The 22,960-nt window shown below is 40.5% G+C and overlaps 3 protein-coding genes and 1 non-coding gene across 5 annotated transcripts; 2 read left to right on the plus strand and 2 right to left on the minus strand.

The window, feature by feature from the left end:
• Window positions 1–731: 731 nt before the first annotated feature.
• On the minus strand, window positions 732–805 carry trnai-aau. Its single transcript has one exon. It is a non-coding gene; the product is annotated as a tRNA-Ile (tRNA).
• Window positions 806–1,724: 919 nt separating this feature from the next.
• On the minus strand, window positions 1,725–5,285 carry scpp1 (secretory calcium-binding phosphoprotein 1). Its single transcript, XM_037099604.1, has 9 exons — window positions 4,329–5,285; window positions 3,907–3,958; window positions 3,544–3,591; window positions 3,145–3,198; window positions 2,992–3,018; window positions 2,847–2,894; window positions 2,666–2,707; window positions 2,491–2,550; window positions 1,725–2,402 (listed from the first exon to the last, which is right to left on the minus strand). The coding sequence occupies exons 2-9, from the start codon at window positions 3,955–3,957 to the stop codon at window positions 1,905–1,907; spliced, it is 828 nt and encodes a 275-aa protein (XP_036955499.1). The 5' UTR covers window position 3,958; window positions 4,329–5,285; the 3' UTR covers window positions 1,725–1,904.
• A 3,043-nt stretch (window positions 5,286–8,328) lies between these two features.
• sparcl1 (SPARC-like 1) lies at window positions 8,329–15,192 on the plus strand. 2 transcript variants are annotated; one of them, XM_037085068.1, is made up of 11 exons: window positions 8,329–8,673; window positions 9,687–9,742; window positions 9,894–9,962; window positions 10,049–11,164; window positions 12,072–12,180; window positions 12,527–12,648; window positions 12,725–12,845; window positions 12,957–13,093; window positions 13,655–13,803; window positions 14,232–14,380; window positions 14,621–15,192. In XM_037085068.1, the coding sequence occupies exons 2-11, from the start codon at window positions 9,689–9,691 to the stop codon at window positions 14,647–14,649; spliced, it is 2,055 nt and encodes a 684-aa protein (XP_036940963.1). In that variant the 5' UTR covers window positions 8,329–8,673; window positions 9,687–9,688; the 3' UTR covers window positions 14,650–15,192. The 2 variants fall into 2 exon arrangements, with proteins under 2 accessions (XP_036940963.1, XP_036941681.1); XM_037085786.1 differs by lacking the exon at window positions 8,329–8,673 and adding an exon at window positions 9,375–9,423.
• A 2,623-nt stretch (window positions 15,193–17,815) lies between these two features.
• On the plus strand, window positions 17,816–20,234 carry scpp9 (secretory calcium-binding phosphoprotein 9). The gene is made up of 8 exons (XM_037109041.1): window positions 17,816–17,895; window positions 18,072–18,089; window positions 18,188–18,412; window positions 19,412–19,486; window positions 19,578–19,637; window positions 19,752–19,817; window positions 19,893–19,943; window positions 20,035–20,234. Exons 1-8 carry the CDS (start codon window positions 17,851–17,853, stop codon window positions 20,101–20,103), a joined length of 609 nt encoding a protein of 202 aa, XP_036964936.1. The 5' UTR covers window positions 17,816–17,850; the 3' UTR covers window positions 20,104–20,234.
• Window positions 20,235–22,960: the final 2,726 nt, after the last annotated feature.

A 22,960-nucleotide genomic window follows, 5' to 3' on the forward strand; every position in this document is an offset into this window, starting at 1 on the left:
TTGTATAATTACGTCAGGAACAGTCAGTTAGTGTGCTTACTGAGTGGGACGCTTTGAGGATCATCCATCTTGTTCTTTTTCATTCAATTTAAGACATTTACAAGTGTCACAGACATTATTTTATATTATTATTAATATTAATATTAATATATTATTATATTATAATAAACAAATACAGCTTTTACCTAATAATAGCTATCTGACTGCCAAAGATTTACAGAGGTTGAATCCGTCCATAATGTTATGGGGAAGATAGAGACAAAACCCCTGTACACCCATAGTACACCCACAAACTTAGCATTACTTATTGCACTGGTCTGTGTGGGTGTTTACATCTCCCTTATGTTTTGTGACGGTGCAACTTGAACTATATGATATTTATGACATTATGTAATATCCAATATTCCCAATTCCCATGTAATTAATTTGAAGAAGAGGAGAGTGGTCTAATAATGCAGAATAAGGGAAAACACCAGGCAGGGTATGCAGGTACCAGTAAACACTGCAGCAAGATCTGGTGACTTTGTCGCCATCTAGTGTTTTCCTTTGTTTATTGGTTATAAATACATAAGCAGACCTACGTGAATGAAGCTCCAGAGATTGATGTCCAACCATATGTTCTTGCATAAAGGGTTCCCTTATAAGATCAGGTGTTGCACACTACTTAAATAAATTAATACATTATTTCACAAATATAATTAAAAAAAAAAACAAACAGAAAAACATCGGGCTGGCCCGTACGGGGATCGAACCCGCGACCTTGGCGTTATTAGCACCACGCTCTAACCAACTGAGCTAACCGGCCGTGATGGGCAATGGAAAAGAAGCAAAGAAATAGTTCAGGAGGGAGGCCATTTCTTATGTGCACAAATACAGATATTCCTTTGGATTTTAGCTTGCCCTTTGGTATGCTGTGGACACCAAATATTCAAAAACCACTGCTCTAGGCTAATTAGGGGATAAGTTAACACAAAAATAAAAATTCAGTCATTATCTACTCACCGATGGAAAGGAAGGTGAAGTTTCATAGTCCACAAAACATTTTCTGGCGCTTCACAGTAAAACAGCTCTACAGCATTCTCCTAAACAAATGGGGTAGATGAGGACTTGTTTCAATACGTAAAAACAAGCAGAATAGACACATAAAATGGTTCCATACAGCTCGTCTGATGTAACCCAAATGTCTGGAAGCCCTGAGATCCCAAATTTATTTGAAAAGAGTTTATTTGCACCCTCAAGTCACGGCGGATATCATGCACCCACTTCAGCTGTGGGTGTCTTAGCTAAGCAGCCGCTGTGAAGATTGCAGCTTTAAAAAGGGTGAAAATAGCATCTTTTACAATCAATCTCTGGGCTTCCGTAGAATTGGATTATGACAGACAACTGTATGAAGCCATTTTACATTGGATTTTTTCAGGTTGTTTTTGCACATTTTAAAACAAGCCCCCATTTACTTCAGTTGTTTAGGAGAATGCTGCACACAATTTCGCTGTGAAGCTCCAGAAATGTTTCATGGACATAAGCACAGAGGTGAGACTGACTGAATAGATGACTGAATTACCCTTTAAGTAATCAAGTAGGTGTACCTGATACTTTCCACTGCTCCCTCGGTCTGAATGATTATATAAAAACACACAGGCACCCGATATTAGGGTTATAGTATTTTATTATTATTTCCAAAACAGTGTAAATGCTGAGGCTATATTCATCACAGTAATAATCACACACACACACACACACACACACACACACACACAGACACACAAAAAAAATCAGCTGCAGATAACATTATAATGCCCAAATCAGCATTCAGAAGTGATGGGCAAGAGTGTCATCCTGAGCTCATCAGGAACGTCATTTTAATGTTGGTGTAGTTCATAGTGGAGCTGCACAAGAGCAGGTCATCATCTCCTTAGAAATAACTCCCTTTCATCCTCGTCTGGCACCATCAGATTGTCCACTGAGTGATGATGGCCGTCGTCTCCTATGTCCTGGAAGAAATACTCTTCGCTTTCACAGCTCTCAGTTCCGTTCACACAGCCCGGGGTTCTGAGTTGTTCCATGCTGTCGCTGGCATTGCTGTCCTCGGTGCTCTCGCTGGTGTCACTGCTGTCACTGGTCTCGCTGGTCTCGTTGCTCTCGCTGCTGTTGCTCTCACTGCTGTCACTGGCGGCAGCTGTTACGGCGGTAACTTCACCGGTGTCCGCGCTCTCGCTCGTGGTGTCGCTGCTGGCGGCGGGCTTATCCACCAGCTGAAGCTTCGTGTCACCATGGGAGGCGGTGGAGGTTTGAGTGGGCTGCTTCTCGGGCAGTTGGTCCGACTGACCTCCGTTGACCTCTGTGCTGCTGTTGTCCTCTGCACTCAGGGCCTTGATGACACTTGCAAACACTCGAACCCAACTCTGATGCGGAGAATAAGCAGATATTGTCATTAAATCTGTCATCTCAGCAGAGGCAGGACAGTTTAGAGCGCAAAAATGTTTATCTCACCTTTCTGACGTTCTCCTCACTGCCCATGCTGTCGTCTCTCGTTTCAGCCAACGAGTCCGTCTGTGGAAATACAGAGAATACACGAGCTAAGTGGGGAACAGAGGGATGTTGTGCACACATTAAGAGATGCAAAGCATTATGGGTCTGATAAAGTACTTGATTTCGTTGGACTTACCTCGTCATCCTCAACTGATTGACTGTCACTCTCCTCGGAAGTCTGTTTGCGGAAAAGAATCACAGCCTTTTATAAAATGATGCCATGCCCTGCCATGTCTAACACTAACCCTAACCCCACAATAAAAAAATAAAAATAAAAAAGAGATAAAGACAAGAAAAAGAGTGATGATAAAACCCACCGTGTCCTCTGATGTGGTTTCTACAGATTCTGACTCTGAACTCTGACTCTGTAAAGATTACAATTATAAAAGGGGAATTTAGACACATTGACAGCATATCATTACATTTTCATACATATTTTCAATAAGTCAGTAAATAACTTACTTGGCTTGAGGAAGTTTCTTCAGAGCTCTGTGACAGAAATATAAATATAAACAGCCATTTAGATAAAAATCAGCAATCAAAAGTGATGCAAAAAGTCATCAAGGCATCATAAAACAGCCATTTCCTCATTACTTGAAGACATGTGCATATTACCTTAATCTCTGAAGTGTCATTTTCAGATGATTGTGAAACAGACATACTTTCAGTCTGAGAGATAAAAAAAAAAAAAGACCAAGTTAGCAAACACACCACAGGGTATTTAATTGCACCATATGACTGCAACACCAACAATCATCACATTGATTTAAGATTCTGGCAACCATTGCCTGGGCAAGCCTTCACTTCGTAAACGACTCCAGACACAGAGTATAGTAAACAACAGTCTGAAATGCTCTTGAGGTCTGGAGACACTTTGAGTAACCGCACCTATTGTTGGATTTTTTGCTGACTGTGTCCGAAGGAACTCAACTTGACTGCCGTCGAATGATTTATGTGTAAAAGTTACAAGTGCATTGTAAGGGAAGGGAGGACTGATTTTTAAAAAGCACTCACCGTGTTTGGATCAAACTCGCTTGATTCCAAAACCACATTATGGGAAATCTGAAAGAAAGGAATCACAGATCAAGGACTAAACTAGACTCAACTGCGAGAAAGAGAGCAGCACAAAGAGGATTGTTCACAGCAATGCTTTTAAAAGTAGAAGAGTCCAGACAGTATTGGCTAAATGTTCAGTGAATCTCAGTGTTCAATGAATGAAAGAATCTGATCCTGTTTAGCTTGTTAGGTTCTTCAACATCATATACCATTAACACATCAGGTGAATTAATCTGCAGAGTGAAGCAAGCATTTTAATTTGCACAGTGTTTAGATTCATAAGCATGTTTAAGAGTTTTATTTTCTCCATCTCATACTTACTGGGTTGGCAAAAATTGCTCCAATCAGGCATAACGTAATGGTAATCTTCATTCTGTAACAGACACATAGTATGTGATTAATATTGGTTTAATCCAATTTTAAACACTTCATCCCTCACATGAAATTTAAGGTAGATTTAAACATGACACATGAAACATGAAAACACAAAAAATGACACCCAAGATGAATAAACACTTAAAAAAATGCAAAATATGTTTATGTAAACACTCTATTTATATAGAAGTTATCTAGCATAATTTTTCATGCAGTGAATGAATGAATACATGTTTCACTTGAAGCACAATAACGATTCAATTATGTGAAAAAAAAAAAAAAAATCAGCAAGTCAGACTACATGCCAGAAAAGTTATGAGCCAAAGCATGGAGTTAAATAACAAATCAGTCAACGTATGATCGGTTACCTTCTTGTCCGTTAGTGTCAGAGCCAATGTGACAAAAATCTTCTGTCGGTGGTCTTCGTTCAGTGGCTGCAGATGCAAACAGGAGAACCCGGAGTCTATTCCCGAGCAACGGGTGGAAGCTGGCAGTTGAGGCTGTAAGAGTTCGATGTGTGGATATGCTGTAGGAAACTCCCAGCATGACTGTATATAAGTCGTCTTAATTGAAATGATTGCATCACTTCCTTCCGGAGTGTCTCTCTCGGCTGTCGACACGCCAAGGTGTATTTTTTATTTTTTTTCCGGGGAGTTAGAGCTCAAAACAAACACACTCTGGCACGATAATGATTGAACACACACACACACACACACACACACACACACACACACACACACACACACACACACACACACACAGTTGTTTCATTCAGTCACTGAATATCCTCCACCCCCTCTCATGTCTTCAGTGAAATATAGCTCTGCACACTAAACCATAGGGTTTGTGGCCTCGTGAAAAAACAAATTCGCGCCCACTCAGAGAGAAAGGAGGGCCAGACAGGGTCATGCTTGTTTCCGGTGAAATGGATGTTTTCTTTACTGTCTAGTCAACAAATGATCCGAGTTTAATTGTTGTATAATAATTCATTAATCAGAGTTTGAGGTGGTGCCCTGCCCAAGGGTAGACACCAAATACTTCCGGAGAACATCAAATGGAAAGATGAAATTTATCTTAATAACAAGGAAGCTTGTGAACTGTAGTCACACATTATAGGTCGTGTTTGTAAGAAAAGTTGCTTTTTGAGTCTCAACTGACGAGTCGGGAGTGAAGTTTTCTACAAAATTGGACCTTTAAGGGTCAATACACCAATGAGACGATCAAAAAACAATAAAAGAAAACCACGTTGTGCAACTTTTCGTCCTCAGTGTTACATGCTGTTGTTGGAAACAGGGCTCATTCTTGGAAAAATAGGGCATGTACAGTAGAAATCCTAAATAAAGACTTCTGTATTTCCTCCCCGAGCCTCGTAATTGCTTCCAGGATGTCCATATATGGTCGGGCCCAGAATAAGATGAGAGAATTTCTTGTTCAGCCTCGCTTTGGATTTCAACCGTACAAAAGCAACATATAATTAGACTGGATGTTCACCAGTCTGGAGCTGTTTGCCAAAACCACAGCTACCAGTTGTTGTAAGTTCCTGCTTTAGAACGAGGGAGGAAGGAGGAGAGGATGATTGATGCTTGTTGTGGCCTCACAGACCACCAGTCAACAGCGCCTGCCCTCAGGTTACTTAAGTTTTATGACGGATCAACCCTCTCAGACAGGCTTCTGGTACATCTTATCGGTTTTCTTTAATGTGACTGACCATTTACAGAAGCAAAATAAGTAATCTGATCCTCACGAGCCTGATTAAAGCAGGCTTTTGTTGCAAGGGGTCCAGTTAATGATTATCTAATCAGTGAGGAACAGAAACCTGCAGGGCAAAGTGTTTTTCAGCTATATACTGCGGTAGAGTACATTTACTCAAATACTGAACAATTGTTGTGTATTTAACTTGACTTTATCCAACTAAAGCGTCTTTGTTCCTCTATTTCACTACATTTCAGAGTGGAAGTATTTTGTTTTTACTCCACTACTATAAATTTAGTTACTAGTTGCTTTGTAGATTCACATGGTTACTAGATTATGTCAGTAGCCCAATCAATAACATACCATGATCTATGTGTTTGGTGCTATTCAGAGGTATATAAAGCAAAGTAGTAGAAGAAGTAGAAGTATAAACTATGTGGGAAAAATACGTTCTAAAGCTTGTTTTGGGGCAAAGTCACCAAACAGGTGCTTGTTAAGCAGTTTTTACGGGTGATTATGTTGTTTTTATGTTAACAGTTGACTATATAAAGTTCTGTCTCTCTCCACATTAATTATGCCGGGGGTTGGTCTTGTTAGTCCAAAATAACTGCCCAGGGATCTTAAATTAAAGTGATGCTTACACATTATGCATCAATAATTATAATCCAATTATATGTATTTTTCTGAAATGGGCCAGTCTACATTATGAGTACTTTTACGTTTGTTACTTAAAATACACTCTGCTGCAAATATTTCAGTGCTTTTACTCAAGTAAAGTTATGAATGCAGGATTTGTAACAGAGTGTTTCTAAATTGTTAAATGAACACCTTTACATTGGTTAAAACAATCCATATTCGCTTGAATATAACCATGCTTTGGAGTAATGGAATAAATATAATTGGATTATGTCATTTAGATACCAAAATAGGTGACTGTATGTCAGACTTCACACAAAAGGAACCCAAAAGTGAGAAAAACAAAGCCAGCTTTAATTATCAGAAGCTGTAGTCCATACATCCATAATCCAAAATGCAAGCAACCAAAGGCTGACAACAAAACGAGAGTAATCCATGACTGAAAAAACCAGCGAACCACAAACCACAAAACTTAACTGAGGAAAAACCAGGATAATGGCATGATGAGGACACAGGCAAAACACAAGAAGACAGGGCCATGGAACAGATGAGAAACACTGGACTGACATGAGGACAAAGGTGGAAAAAACGAAGCGTGAAGGAAAGACACAGATAATAATAAATAATCAGGGCTGATAGCTAATGAAACACAGGTAAGCAGAGGTTTAAATAGAGACAAAAAGACAGGAAACCATGACACATGAGGATGCAGTTTACAAAATAAAACAGGAAACATACATTTAGTAAAAAAAAAGGTGACATTACTTTGATATTGTGATACACTGTATGGTTACTGACCCCTTCTTTCAAAAGATAATTATTAACTGTATTGGAATATTTTTTCAAACACTGAAAAGTACAAAGTGGTAATGTTGGTATAGTTGTTATAAAGTGATGTATAAAAGATGACAGGTGTATTCTGGTATCACTAAAAAGCCACTGTGGCATTGATATATATCATGAATCGTAGTTAAGCCAGCAGGTGATAAACCTTAAATCTCACCTCGAGGTCCATTTATTAACTGTTCTGGAGCTTTCAGTCATAGCACACAATCTTAATCAGCGGGCAGAGTTTGCCCAATCATTACAGAGCTGTTTGGAATAAATGGCCCTGGAGATGAGCCCACTTTGTCAAATGGTGGTGTGTTGAGTGTGTTAAATCTTGAACTAATATGTGATACAGCCCTTCCTGCTGACATCATCAGTGGATGAGGTTAATAACGTATTAAAAGCAGCTGCTGATAAATATTTACCATGGTGTTAATCATCCTGTACCTTCCTGGCTTTGGTAAGAATCATCACAACAAATTTTTAACACATACAACACGTTGTATCAGTGGCTTTAAGACTTGGGACAGAGTGACATCTAGTGGCCAAGTGTACACGTTAATTCTGTCCATAAAACCATGTTCCATGTGACAAGTATCGCACAGAGGTTCAGCTTTAACCTTTACCAACATTTAAACAACCTACACATAATATACTTGTTCAGATATTCCTGAAAATAAAGAAAAGGCAAAACCAAAAATATCATCCAGACTGATAGACTGTACTGAGAAGTATAGCTAAACAGCAATAAAGCAACCTTAAATTGCTTTTATATTCCATTACCCATAGACTACTCCTTCCTCGAGTCCAGTATCATATATGTGTGTAAGGATAAGGATCAGGATAAATGTCATAAAATTAGTAGAAGGTTAGTGGAATTCACAAGTGGATTATTTGCTGCTTTTGCTGCTTTCTTTTAGATATTAAAGTTTTTTAAGGGCAAAACACCCATGAGGTTCAGTGTTCCTCTCCCTCTCTCTGTAGAAGCACAATTTATCAACGTCCAGGTACGTTTCGTTTGTGTGTGAGAAACTTGCTCTGCTGCGTGGGCCAACAGATTCTCATGAAACTTATCAGCTCAAAGCAGGTGCTGTGATTGTGCTCAATGCCATCTAACAGTTTTCCTTCCCAGCTCTCCCTTTCCTACGTTTTATCACTTAAATTGTGACGGTCTGTACGTCTGTGTGAGACTCACCAAGTGCACTCGGGTGTACTGAGCTCTGTCCTCTCAGCTAAAATAAACTGACTCTGTTATTCTTTATTTTATCATTCTATTGAATAACACAACTTTTTGTTGATTCACCTTTTATTCGTTCTCAGCGAAGAAACACAATAATTCCCACCACACTCTGCAGCCCACAGAGACCCTCCCAACGTTAGAAAAGCACTGGCACCAGAGACCCAGAAAAAAAACTGTGTGTGTGTGTGTGTATGTGTTTGTGTGGACAGTGTGAGCGCTGTCGGGAATACAAAAGGAAATCTTCACAGGTTCAACACAGGCACGTCGTACTGGTGTTTGTGCGGGATTCTCATTTCTCTTGCAACCGCCAGCCTCAGGTAAAAAAAAAACATCCTAATTACTCTGGCCTTTTAATTGTTTTGAAGGGTTATTTTTCATTGATGGAACAGAAATGTGTGTGACATCTTGCTTTCTGATTTTGTTTGCACTTGAACTTGTTATGTGGACAGTTTGCTGCGTTATCCTGCCGCCTCTTTTGTGATATATAGCAAAAACCTTGCCTAGATGCTCCACGCAAATGTTGTTGACTTAATTACTTTCTATAAACTGAGAGTGATAATGAATATAAATATTTTGTCTACACTATGATGTACATTGTAAATGACATAGGCACATTCAAATGTTGCTTACTGACAGCTATGCATAATTTATGTAACAGCATATACTTTATTGTTGTGAAATATCCTCATAAGTGACACAAAGAGTTTGTTTTGAAAGCTACATTTTTGACTATAATGTTACGTGGGTGTTAAATTAAAGGATTATCTAAAATCTGAACGTTTCATTCACCCTCGGTATTGTAAAAATCTAATAAAAATGTCTGATTAATTGCCTTTGATGAATTTTCATGCACCCCCCCCCTCCAACCCCCAGTCTGCACCTATCTGGGGTTTACTGGTCTGAACCAGTGAGCTATTGTTCCGCTGGACAGGCTCAGTAGAGTCTGTTTTGTTTCCGTCCCGGGAGACAAGTTTGTGGACTTAGTCAACTTTTTTCCAGTCTGGTAGCTTCTGATGTTTACTTTAGCTCTGAATGTGACTTTTGAGAGAGAGAGGCGCATCTCAGAGGTCCGTAACCTTGACAACGGCGGAGGCCAATCCCGCCGCTCTGCTGTCATGAAAGCGTTGGCAGCAGAGATGCTCTCATCTGTTTTTGACTTTGAAAGATGTGCCAAGTTCACGTCTCTTGTTGTGACCAGACAGAAGTCAGATTATAATGCGTTGATTGTTTTTTTTGAGGGATTTTTTTTTCAGTCCTTTCTGTGAAATCAATTTTCATGCAAATTAGCACAATGTAATTAATCTTTGCTTTTTTGATTTCAATGTTTCAGGTATGAGGGCCTGTTTAGTATTCCTGTGCTTACTGGCAGCAACATTTGCCCTGTCTGTGAGTAGCAAAGCCGCTTATATTCCTCTTGACTGACACCGAACTTTACCATGAGAGCCCTCCCAAACAAAAGATGTGATGTGACATGTGTTTGCTGCAATTTTGGCATTAAATGAAAGCATGTACGTTATTATATCCCCATTATGTTTAGGTAAAAAGTAAACATCATCATGGAAAACATCATGGATTGCGTAAGACTCCACACACAGCCAAAGAAAAGGTACTACAGGACTCTTTTAAAAGTAGTGGAAAAGTTAAAGTGATTTCATGTTTTAAAATGAAGATTCTTCTTTTCTTCTGAACAAGGACATCATCACGGAGGAGGCCAACAAGCCACAGGTCTTACCCACTTTGGTGCCGTTTGAGGCCAGCAGCCATGAGCAGGAGGATGAGGAACTGAGCTCTGAGGGCAATGCTAACGCTAACAAGGAAGAGGGAGAGTTTGAGGCGTCTGAAAAGGGTGACAAGAGCACCGCAGTCCTGCTGAGTGAGGAGGAACTGGTGGACCTCCTGAAGAAAGAAGCGGAGGAAGAGCAGGAAGCAGAGGAAAGAGCGATGGAGGAGGAGGAAAAAGAGGAAGAAGAAGCGCAAGCAGTGAAAGGCAAGATGGAGGCCGGCGAGATCGCTGAGGATGAGGAGGCTGAGGTGGAAGAGAAGAAGTTGGATGACAAAGCAGAAGACTCTAAAGAGGTGACAAATGAGGGAGAAGCGGTGAAGGAGGAGGGTGCTGAAGATACTGAAATGCTGGACAAAGAAGAGGTGGTGGTGGAACAGGTGCCACTTGAGGGAAAGGAGGAAAAATCTGTTGATAAAATAGCAGAGAGCGAGGAGCAGGGGCCACTGCTGGAGGAAACAGATGGCAGCACGGACTCAGAGATCCCTGTTGACCTTGACTATGCAGCTGATAGTGGCATCCTACAACCTCTGAGGATTGTATCCACCAAAAAACGCCCCCACACTGCTGCAGACACACAGCCTCTTTTAAAAACAGATGTTAAAGAGAAGGAAACCAGCGAGAAAGAACTTCCAACCATCGCCGATGACTATGACCAAGATGTACAAAACACTCAGGCAATGGACAGCGATGAAGTGTCTGATCAGGACAAGGACAAAGATTCAGAGGCCAAGTCCAAAGAGATGAGTGTCGATAAGAAAGAAACCGAGGCAAATGATGAACCGATAGGTGCTGCAGAACTTGAATCCGGGTCCAGGGCGGCTGAGAAGGACGAAGAGAAGAGTAAGAACCACACCAAGGGAAAGACAAGGAAGCAAAAGAAGAACCAGAGGGCAAGGAAGCACTCTCCACAGAGTGAAGAGACACCATCTGGACAGGAACAGAGTCAGCAGGAGCCCACTGAGTCTGAGGGCAGCAGCATCGACAATACAGTCCACAAGGCAAAGAGGAGAAGGGCAGGAAAATGGGTAATATGTCCAATTACTCTTTTCAAAGCAGCCATAATAAACATTTTTACATTTACAATAGATTACAGTTATTTTACGTGGTAGTTTTATGGCCCAGAACTTGACTGTTTTGGTTAACTCTCAGTGCTGTCATAGCTGTGTTTTAACATAATGGAGCATTGAGCAGCTAAAGACCCAGAAATGTTGGTGCAGACCAAAGATGGAGCTAAAAAGAGAAGACGTAAACCCCAATGTTGCTGCTGGGTGGATAAACAGCAACAAGTTGTAATGCCTCAACGATTTAGGTTGATTTCCAAAATGACATGTACCCCAAATGTTTATCCCAAAAGTGTTCAAAAGAAATGTTCAAACCCAAAGAAATCTGAAACTTTTCCCAAGATAATGGTGTGTTTGATTTGGTAACATTTCAGCGTGATAGATTTTCATCTGCAATTGTTGCGCGCTATTTTATGGCATATTCAAACTAGTCTTTTTTTCAGTGTTTTGACTGAGAGAAGTCTCATGAAATAAAAAGGACACACAGCAGTTTCTTGGGTGAAAGTCTGGATGTGTTTGACTGATTCATCCACCCCGAGCCTGAATTCCTCCTTTGCTCCCTTTGTAATTGCTATGGCCACCACCTAACCATAAACGTGTGTATGAGTCGTAAAAAGCCACTAGCACAGATGGCCTATACGGTCATTTATGTGGTGAGGACGTCCAGGTAAACAGGTGAGATTTGGTAACAATTTAGCCTTCTAAATTAAGGTTACATGTCAGTCTTAATGCAACTTTCTGCTGCCCCCAAGTGGCCAAACATCTGTTATTGCAGGTTTTTTATGTGACATGTGCTTCAGCTGTAATGCTCTAACTATGTCCCCTATATCTCAAGTAATTGCCTTTTAATGCTTCCTGTGCACATTTCCAGGGTCCTTTAGTCGGAATGAACCCAGTGCAGATCAGAGCCACAGTGGATCTCTACCCCAGTTCCAGGTCCTCTCTTGGTGGAGGCGTACACCACCCAGAGTCCCCTGCTGGTTAGTCACCATATTGACTAATGCACTATGCCAACAGCCTCGCAGGGGAATCTGCTGACCGGCTCATTTTGCTGAAGCTTCCGCATGAATAGTGTCACTCTGCTTCACAGCCACTACCAAAACACAGCTCTGCAGGCTTAAGGAGTGAATAATAGAGATCAAGTTGAATTTAATCACTGTGCAAACTCAAACAGCGGTGGAATGTAAAGGGTGGTGTGCGTGGATTCCAGCTATCACACAATAAAATGAAAAAAAAAAAAAAAAAACTAGACGTGAAAATGATTCTTGATCACTGGTTTTAAGTTTGAGTCAAAGGTCATCACAGTGCCTGTTTTTTTTCTCACAGATCCGTGTGATAACTTCCCCTGCAAACGTGGAAAGACGTGTAAACTTGGCTCAGACAGTAAGCCGGCCTGTGTGTGTCAAGTGCCGTCAGAATGTCCTTCCAGTGTGAACGAGTTTGATCACGTAAGTACGGGCGATCTAGTTTTTAAACACCGGCTTGCATTTAATCGTTGCATTAATGTTTTTGTTGTTTTTGTAGGTTTGTGGGACGGACAACAAAACATATGACACATCATGTGAACTCTTTGCTACTAAATGCAACCTGGAGGGCACAAAGAGAGGACACAGACTTCATCTGGACTACACCGGGCCATGCAAATGTGAGCGTTAACCACTGCGCAGGGCTCATAAATGAAAACCAACATTTTAGTTGACATATGGTTCAGGAAATGTTTGCTCAGCCCTGATCTTTCTCCCCGTTTCTCTCTCAGTAATACCTGCATGTGTGGACACCGAGCTGGTCCAGTTCCCTCTACGAATGAGGGACTGGCTGAAGAATGTGCTGCTGCAGCTCTACGAACATGACTCCATGTCTCCTGGCTTCCTTACTCCTAAACAGCATTTTAGAGTAAGATGTGCTGACATTGTATTGAAAAAACTGCGATTTTCAGACTTCCTACAATAACACCATAATCTAAAAAAAACAGTGTATTTACCATAAGTTAAAGGTACCCTGTGGAGATGTTGACCAATAATAGTGCTACAAAGCACTACCATCAAACCCCAATTGTGTTAAAGACATGAACATGTGGTTGACTGAAGACGCATTCCTGTCTGTTTTTACATCATTGGCTGCGGTTATGTGAATGGTAATGTGGCAATAGGCAAAAAATGCAGCAAAACTTGCAAACATGAATGTGATGAATGAATGAGGCATAGTAACTCAACAGCTTTGTTGTGTCTCAATAATACACAATCCAGAACTTCAGTAACTGCATCTGCATCAAGAAAACCTCACAGGTCACCTTTCAAGTAATAATATTTCTCTGCAGTTTGTTGTGTTATTTGTATCCATTCAGTCAGTCAACGAGTGAGTCTGCCAAGAAAGTCACATAGTATATTTGGGAAAAGAACTAATTACATGAAATGTATTTTTTTTAATCAAAGTGTGGTCTTCTGTTTTCCGTAGGTGAAGAAAATCTTTGAGAGCGAGAGGCGTCTTCATGCTGGTGATCACTCTGTTGAGCTGCTTGCCCAGGACTTTGAGAAGAACTACAACATGTACATCTACCCAGTGCACTGGCAGTTTGCTCAACTGGACCAGCATCCCTCTGACAGGTATATTTATGCTCAAAGAGTACTTCCTATAGGTGTTTAATAGTATGCGTTTGGAAGCCAATACTATGCCATATACACTGAAGTAACAGATAACTCTCTTCATAGATAACACAGGTATCCTTTTATTTCTCCTATATATGTTATAAATCAGCATAAACAGAAAAGGTTGACCGATCTGCATTAAAAATGATTGGAAATATTACATTGAAGAGTATGTATACTAACAACAGAGAGAGCATTTTTTGGATATGATATCATATAAAGTTCTGATCCTGGATGAACATGTGTCATGCTGGTGTCAGATGAAAAGGACTGGCTAAGATCAAATCAAACTCCAACCAACTCTCACAGTGTATATTTTAAATCCCGTTCACGAGTCAAATCATGCACAGTTATAGAAAATTTGATCTTCATCCATCCTTCTGCAGGTTCTTGTCCCACTCGGAGCTCGCCCCACTTCGAGTGCCTCTGGTCCCCATGGAGCACTGCACCTCCCGCTTCTTCCAAGAGTGTGACGCCGACAAGGACAAGCAGGTGTCCTTTAAAGAGTGGACTTCCTGTTTTGGCATCAAGAACGGTAAGAGCAACAGCTTCCAACCAACACACTCTTGCTGAGAGACTGTCTCTGTTAATGTCAAAGATGAATTTGACGATTTTTTCAAAAGAAGGACAACTTTTCAGGCACATTTTTGTTTTCTGGTGTCATAATTTTAAACTTCATTCTTCACAACAATCTTCTGACTGTCGTCTAGTAGTTATACTGTTCATTTTATTAATTTTCATCATATCAATCCTCGCTTTTCATTTTTCTCCACAGAGGATATGGATGTCAACCAGTTATTCTGAGCTTCATTTTGTTCCTCCTCTCCCGCTCGAGCTTGTTGACGCAGGAAGCCTCCGTGAACCTCTGTAATATAAAGAACTCTGACACGTACAGAAACTCACTTGACCTCCCGCTGTAGAGGGCAAGTGTTGGCGGTCAGTGCTGTTGTTTTTGTGTCACGCTAAGCTCAGACATTTGGATCTTCGCTCTGTTATTTAGATTTAACTGTTAGTAATTTTTATTAGAGTATATGAAGGAGTTTATTTTTAGCTGGTTTTATCCAGAAACTGTTTTCTAATGCATTCCATACCGGGGGGAAAGTTTACATCAGCTCATTGGTAGAAAAGGTGTTGTATATAGAACTGTGGTTTGTATGTCAGAGTGATTTAGTGCAGAATTACGCTTTAAATCAACGCTAAGTAGATGATTTCACACACTTGTGTTATTGTAGGAAAATGTAAAACAATACCTGTGTTTCTTATCTGAGTATAACATGCTGTAAATGTTTGTCTTTGCATCGTATGTTTCATTAAAGCTTTGTGGACTTCACAATATATCATGACAGACAATATTTCACTGCACCCGTGTGTTAAAGCTGATGATTCTTCACAGTCCTGTAATAAAGTTATTGCATCATATTGGTGGATCCCAGTCGACCCCAAAGCGGCTCTGGGAGACATCAGTTCATGCTCTGATATCATGGTTGATCCCTCGGTCAAGTTAACTGGTGCCACTGTGACATGAAAATATGACCTCTGCAACAATGGCTGTGAGAATGCAAGTCACTCGCACCTGGTTTGCCACATAATCCTGAATAATGGCCCTGTAAAGTAACAAAGCAAAAAATAGCCTGCAGCTCGCACGGTCATGGTGATTACGGTGACTTGTTGTTTTGAGAGAAAGTGCTTGGCTCTGATTGGACCTTTCTTGGCGATCGCTGATGCTCTCTATATAAGCGCAGCAAAGACGCAGCCGTTCACCTGTCGTGTATCTGCTGTGGCTGAGATCAAACATGTTGTGCACACTGTGGGTTATCTTTCAGATTTTGGCAGTTGTGGTGGAGGGTGGTGTGTCCTCGGGGAGTGCTGAGGCACTTGCCAGTGGGGGAGTGAATACTAATGGAGGAGCAGCTGGCAACAATGCCAATGCTGGGGCTCAAAATGGGCTCCCACTAAACGGTGAACCTCTTGTGGTGCGTTTAGTCCAACTTGGTGGCTCATTTTTCCTCCAGCCAATTGGGAACCAAGCAGGTCAGCCTCTGCTGCAGCAGCTGATTCCCATCGGAGCTCTCCAACAACCTGGGGCATTTCTTTTGGGGCAGACGGGTGGGGCACAGGGGGCGTTGACTCAGGGTGGCCCAGTGTTTGCTGTGCTGCCACAGAGAGTGGCTGGAGTGAACCCACAGGGCGCCCTGTTGACTCCCGGCCAAGTGCATCTGATCTCGCTGGCCGGGCTGAGCAGCCCTCAACAGGCGGGCATTGCTGCCACTGGCGGTCAGGCAGCCGCCAGACTGAGGTTTCAGCGTTCAGTGGCAGCTCGCCTCAGGAGGACTCAGGCTCCCGTGATGAAGGTGATGGCAGCTGAGGAGGAAGAAGAGTGCTCTGGGATGGAGCCGGAGGAGAAGCAGTCCAAATGAGACGACGTCGCAGATATCATGATTGATGTCTCATTATTAGCTGTTAATGCTCAAATGTCACCTTTATTAATCACTGTTATCACATCTAATAACCAATAAATGATTTAAGTCAAATGCTGTATCTTTGCTGACTCTTTGTTCCAACAAAGCAACACAAAACATGTCTGATTTGTCATCTGGAGCCCAAAATATGTCTCTCAAAAACATCAGCTAGGGTCATGGGTGTGGCTCCTCTGAAGGGTTTTATGTTTGTGTAAGAGACTGGTAGAAATATGCACAAATATCTATTTACAGTACACTGCTTGCAGCTACTTACGACACAGTGACTTGGTTCTCTAAATATGAAAAACATCCCTCATACATTACTCATGTCAAGGCCCAATTCCTGGAGTAACATAGTCTTGTTTATAAAGCCTGTAAAAAAAAAGATCGGTCTCTATAAATTCACGTATCAGACAAATAGAAACACGTATACATAATTACATTGGGAAATGTCATTCGCCACAACATTAAACGGCAAACAGGAAGAAAATGTTGCCTAATTTGAGCTGCATGACAGTGTGTCATTAGCACAAAGCTCCAGACCAGACTTCCACAGAGGGTGTTTACCTGGTTGTCTGTGGGCTGCCCAGTCAGCAGCCAAAAAAACAGACAGCCTGTGTGACGGCATACCCAGCCACCACACTGGGAATTAATGTAATCGCTATCTTGAGAAAATATGCTGAAGAAACATGACAGACAAATATCCGCCCCTGTTCACCTGTAAAATCTGAGTTTTTTTTACTAATCAAAGGACATTTTGTAAGTCACGAGTTGTGTCGTGAGTGGTTACTTTAGGCCTGGTGTGAGCAAAAATCAGCTTGAAACAAATACAGACTCATCGCAAATTACAGTAAAGCCTCCAGACATGCCCGAGGCAAGTATTTTAACTTTGTATGATAATATAGAAGCAGAAAAACACAGACACAAACAAATCAGAAGCTGTCATTCTTACTTAGCTGCTTTTTTTTTTTTTTTTTTTTTAAGTAACAACCATCTTCCCATACGCACTGGACGGCCTCCTCTGTCAGTGTTTAATTAGGCAGAAGCTGCATACATGTTTTTCCTGATTTCTCCTTCAAAGCACTTGACACTGAAGTCACTTGTTTTCCCCCCCGTGACCACAACCCGCAACACTCAGATGTTTCACACACTGGTTTTTGAGTCAGTAGCTGCCAGAAGCCACCGCAAACCCTCCCCAAGACACTGAATCACTCTGTTATTGTTTGTGGTCGCTCGGCTTTGTCGAGAACAATGTCAGGAGGTTGAGCGGGGTCAGGAGTCTTTGAAAAAAATGACCAACTCACCGTTTTACATTTCTTAAAATCTTAGAAAAACAGTAGGAAAAAAAGAAGATGTCACATCAGACGGTACCATGACACTTGGGTGACAAATATAGTATATGAACGGACCGGTGTTCTTCGCTCTAATTGGCTCATAATAATCTCTGGGACTGATAAAAGGTGCTCTAAATTCAGAGAGCAACTACAGTATCGTCCACCTTGGCACATACTTGAAAGCAGAACAGGTTCAGGTTCCAGGCTGCAAAATGAAGCTTCTCCTCCTCACAACAATTGTTGCAAGTGTCTGCCAAGTGAGTACAGTCTATCTATCTATCTATCTATCTATCTATCTATCTATCTATCTATCTATCTATCTATCTATCTATCTATCTATCTATCTATCTATCTATCTATCTATCTATCTATCTATCTATCTATCTATCTATTTTACAAACCATGTAACTTCTGCTGTCTTTACTTATTGCAGGTCAATGCAGGAGGCAAGGTAAGAGCCATTTACTCTAATCATATATGTCTGATTAGTGCACCACTTTGAATTAAATCATGGTCTATAACAAATGCTCTTCCTCCCCTTTCCCACAGACACTGAGGTTGTTGGCGGCCGCAGGACTGTTGGGAGGTAATGGAGCACCGATGGCAGGATTGGCTGGCATGAACGGAGGATTGGTTGGTTTAAACGGAGGATTGGCAGGTATGAACGGAGGACTGCCAAATGCCGTAATCCCTGGGATGATGGCTGGAGGCCTGAACCCACCAATGGTAGCTGGCGGCGGGGCAGGTATCTTTGGGCAGCCGCAGCTTGCTCAGGTCAGTATCAGATTGTCATTTTGATGCCTCGATTTACCTGGGGAAAAAAATACATGGTAGATCTCAACATTGTATTTCAAACTAATGAAGTGTGTTTTCATACAGCTCTGCAATAATCATAGGTTATTATGTGAACCAACATTAAAACTGGGTGTAAAACCAGAGAGAACAACTTGCCATTGTGACAAAAAAGAACACTATTCATTTACAAACAGTACAGTGTGTGCTTTATATTACTTTGGTGAAGATGGCTTGTTTTCTCTGAGTGCTAATTCACACCACAAGATGGTGCTGTCCTGCTGCTGGTCACTGGAATCTTCATCATTAGCAGATAGAAAATACTGTCACCTTTTGATTTCTGATAAGACAGATAATAATAATGATGCCAAAATAATTACAGCTAACTAAAACTGAAAACAGAAATGGGTGTGAAACACATTTTAGAAACTAAAAAGAAAAAAAAAATACTAAACATTAGCAAAAATGAAAACTAACTGAAACAACAAAATAAAACAAATGCATGAGTTACAACATGTAACATGAGTAACATGAGTTTAATAATTTATTTAGTTTGTAATGCTGCAAGAAATGGTGCCAGGTTTCCAGCTGGACTGACTTTCCAATCTGGTGAAAAACAAAATTGCATCATGAAATCAAGGTTTATAGGGAACTAATTTGGACAGATTGTTTTATAGCCATTACATCATGCAATGAACATTTACTTGATAGTGATAAGCTCAGGTAAAAAAAAACTTGTCTTTTGCCAGTGTACATGATAAAAACTAAACTCAAAAGACTAAACACACTCTTGAAACTAAATGAAAAAAGCAATGACAAATACGAAACTATTATAAAAACAAACAAACCATAAAATACAAAATATCTGATCAGATCTTTCACATAAACAATCTACACTGCTAATGGTGAAGATTTCTATGCTAAACTACAATAACCCTGATGTACACAGGCGCATTTAAACCCTCCCTCTCCCTCTCAAAGTTTGCTCCCAGACTTCCTGTTTACGCTGTGCCACCCCCTGTTCCCAATGTGTACGCTGTCCCTGCAGTGAACACGGTTAGTGTTGAACTTCAAAACTCGCAAGATGTTGTTTGCCACAAAAAAAACCCCAAAACAACTGATGTCTGTTTGCGTGTTCTTTTGGCAGATTCCTTTCATGGGACTCCCTCAGATGGCCCCAGTGAACCCTCCTCAGCAGCCTCTCATGGTAATCTCTCACCTACATCGAAGATTTTCAGCCCACAACAAACTTTTGCTACAGGTAACGTGACGATTTGTAGAAACTATTCATGAATCGCTAAAGCTTGCTGTCTTTGTTTAGGGAGCTCCAGGTGGCATCGCCCAGCAGCAGCCTCCTGTTCAGCCCGATCCACTGAGAAGATTCAGGGTAAGTAAAACATAATTTACATCTACTGTCTGTGAATAGTGATGACAGAATAACTGTTGTTCTTTGACTCTGCAGCGTCAAACTAAGAATCAGGGCGACTCCCTGAAGACCCCTGTGGATACTCAGGTAACAGGATTGCTAACATCGTCAGCACTGTCTGATATGAGTGTGTGAGGGCTTATTTATTCACTTGCTGCTCCCACTTGTTCCCCCTCAGATCCCAGCTCCGACTGAAGTCACGACACCAACTCCCTGTGACGAAGAAGGCCGCCAGGCAGCCAATTAAGATGGCGCCGTTACAAACAGCACTGAAGCAAATATGGAGGAATTTCCAGCGATAATGAAACCCGATGATCGTGGAAACTTGTGTGTTTTGTATGATTTTGAAACTCACTTAAGAATAAATCTCAGTACTAAACTCTTGATTAACTGTGTGTTAATTGTCAAGTAAAGAAATTTGAAGAAAGATACAGATTGAAGATTAACATTTTTTCAATCACTTTATTGAATCAAATCATCTTTGCAATTTATAGTGGACCTCTGCTGCCATCTAAAGGCTAATGTGTATAAAAAAAACACACACACACAACAAAACAACATGAAACCACATTGTTCATGTAGAGGATACAATAAAAAGAGGTTAGCTGGATCTCTGGGCTGAAATATCTGGAGCAACAGGAGCTTTTCTGGCTTTCACTCGCTGCAGCTGAAGTGAATTCCTCTTTCATGAGGCAGGCTGAGGACAGACGTGGGCTGCGCTGTTGCGACATGAAAAATCTGTCAGATATAAATCTTTTCTTTGGGAAAGAAATTTTGACATGTTACAGTATGAAAAGAACAGGTGTAATAACCGTCACACCGCTGGGGCTTCCTGGGACACTGGAATAGAGTGGAACCATCATTAATTAGTGGCAGACTCAGGGAGCAAATATCATAACAGGACATCAGCTGTATGTGCTTCCAGTTAGTAATGAACCCGTTTATCTGTGGAATGGTTCAAACAGGTGTATCTCCAGCTCTCACAGCCTTCCCAGTCTGTTGTTGCTCCTGTCCCGACGTGTTAATGGCATTAAATCAGAATGAGCAAAATTGACCAAAATCGATCAAGTTGATGAGATAAAGCACTGAATATATTTTCTTTATACTGTTTTCAGTCAGAGTATGTCAAAGAGGATTAGCAAACCGGTGGTTGTACCTGTACCTAGCCTCCACTCGTCTCAGTCTTAATGTTTAATCTGCGTTGCGTTATTGTAGTTATCACCTGTGGTACTTGAGCAGTGATGGAATGTGACTTAGAACATGTTGTACGCCACCACATTTATCTAATCATTTTAGCAAGTTTGCAAATGCAATGCTGTGTGAGAGCCAAAGAGGCCCGTTTTTTAAATGTAGTGATAGGAAATCAGATTTTAAATAAATACAAGATAACATTAAATGCTGAATCCTTTAATCGGTTAGTTCATTTGATGCCAGAAAATTACTTTTGATACTGATAAAGTACATTTAATATCAGATACGTTGATCAAGTTCTATACATATGTATTGTATCATGTATTTTGCATTTTGTCAACTTAATTGCCTTTTGACTTATCTGTATTGAATTGTATTTATCTGGACAATCACTTTGTAACCTTGTTAAGAAGTGTGCTATATAAATGAAGATTATTATTATCATTATCATGTTGTTATTATCATTACTATTATATTGTTATTATTATCATTATATGCATGACATTAACTTTTAACAAAGGCATATTCAACAATGATATTTACTTTTACTTAACTATGACTTGGGTCATTGTATTTGAGTAACTGCATTTCTTTTTCATATAGATAATCTTGCCTTATTGGCTCTTTTACTGATAGAAGACCTGCATGAATTTCAGTCACAAAAATATATCTGCTGGGGAAAATTTACTGGGTCACAATTCAGGTTTAAAAACAAGGGCAAGCGAGCACATGAAACAGAAAACCATCAAGTGCATAAGTGCATAAAAAAACGGATTGCCCCAAAATTCCTTTTAAAAAATAAAATGCTCTCTGTCATACACTTGCACAATCTGTCCAATTTCTTCAGACAGACTCACAAAAACAAACAGCTTTTCATTTTTTCCCCCTCAGCATCAATTCTAACTCATTAAACAATTAGGTACAGTGACTGACCAATTAGATGCCAACATCAATCAGAGCAAGATAAACAAGTCGTGACAAATGTCTGATTATAAGCTCTCAGCTCCTGTTTTGCTTTTTTTCCTTTTTTTTTTTTTTTTCTCATGACAGAGACAAAAATTCTGTCGGCCTCAATGTCTGTAATTACACCCTGAAACACTGCACTTTAACATACGCACATAAAGTTTACTTAAGCACAGATATAAAGAGTGAAATATGTGCACAGGCCTCCTACATGGATGTCACTGAGTTCTGGTCCATTAAAAGCAAAACATTTCATACTTTCATAGTGGACGTCACACAGAATATTCTTAATTCATATTCTTTAGAGATGTGCTAATGACTTGACGCAGACCATGTCACGGCATTTAGAGACATGACTTACGCCTAATGACATACTTAGCCGCTCTGTGTTGTAAGTGTCTGAGTCTGTTGCCATGAGAAATGTCTGTCACACTGACCACACATTGTCTGGATCGGTTGGCTGTGGACTACAACAGCTCACGTGGAGAGGGTTTAAAAGGGACCTGGACAAGGTGAGGAGGCACGCAGACAGTGAAAGCAAGAAGCAAAGAAAACGGTAAAATCATTTTCTAACGCTCGTTGTTTCGTTGAAGTGAAATGGTAAAATGCATTTTCCAAAACTTGATGAAAGTATATGAATTCATGGAGCTTGTGTTTTTTTTTTTTTGTTTTTTTTTTGTTTACCTGTTTCTTTACAGCCTGTAAGACATCATGAAGCTCCAGACTTCCCTTCTGTTGGTCTGTCTATTCAGGACAAGCTTTGCTCTTCCAGTAAGTTTTTCTAAAATACATGATTGCCGTATCTTTTCAAATGGCTGAGATGAGTCAGATGTCTTATGTTTTAATGTTTGTTTTACAGGTTCAGATTGGAATTCTTGCAAGCAACAGTAACGAGGTAAATATAGCTATTTTCAAACTTTCATGTTTGTGGTTGCAAAGTGAAACTGTAG

This window comes from Acanthopagrus latus, chromosome 1 (assembly GCF_904848185.1).
Source record: "Acanthopagrus latus isolate v.2019 chromosome 1, fAcaLat1.1, whole genome shotgun sequence".
In the NCBI taxonomy this organism is placed as follows: Eukaryota; Metazoa; Chordata; class Actinopteri; order Spariformes; family Sparidae; genus Acanthopagrus; species Acanthopagrus latus.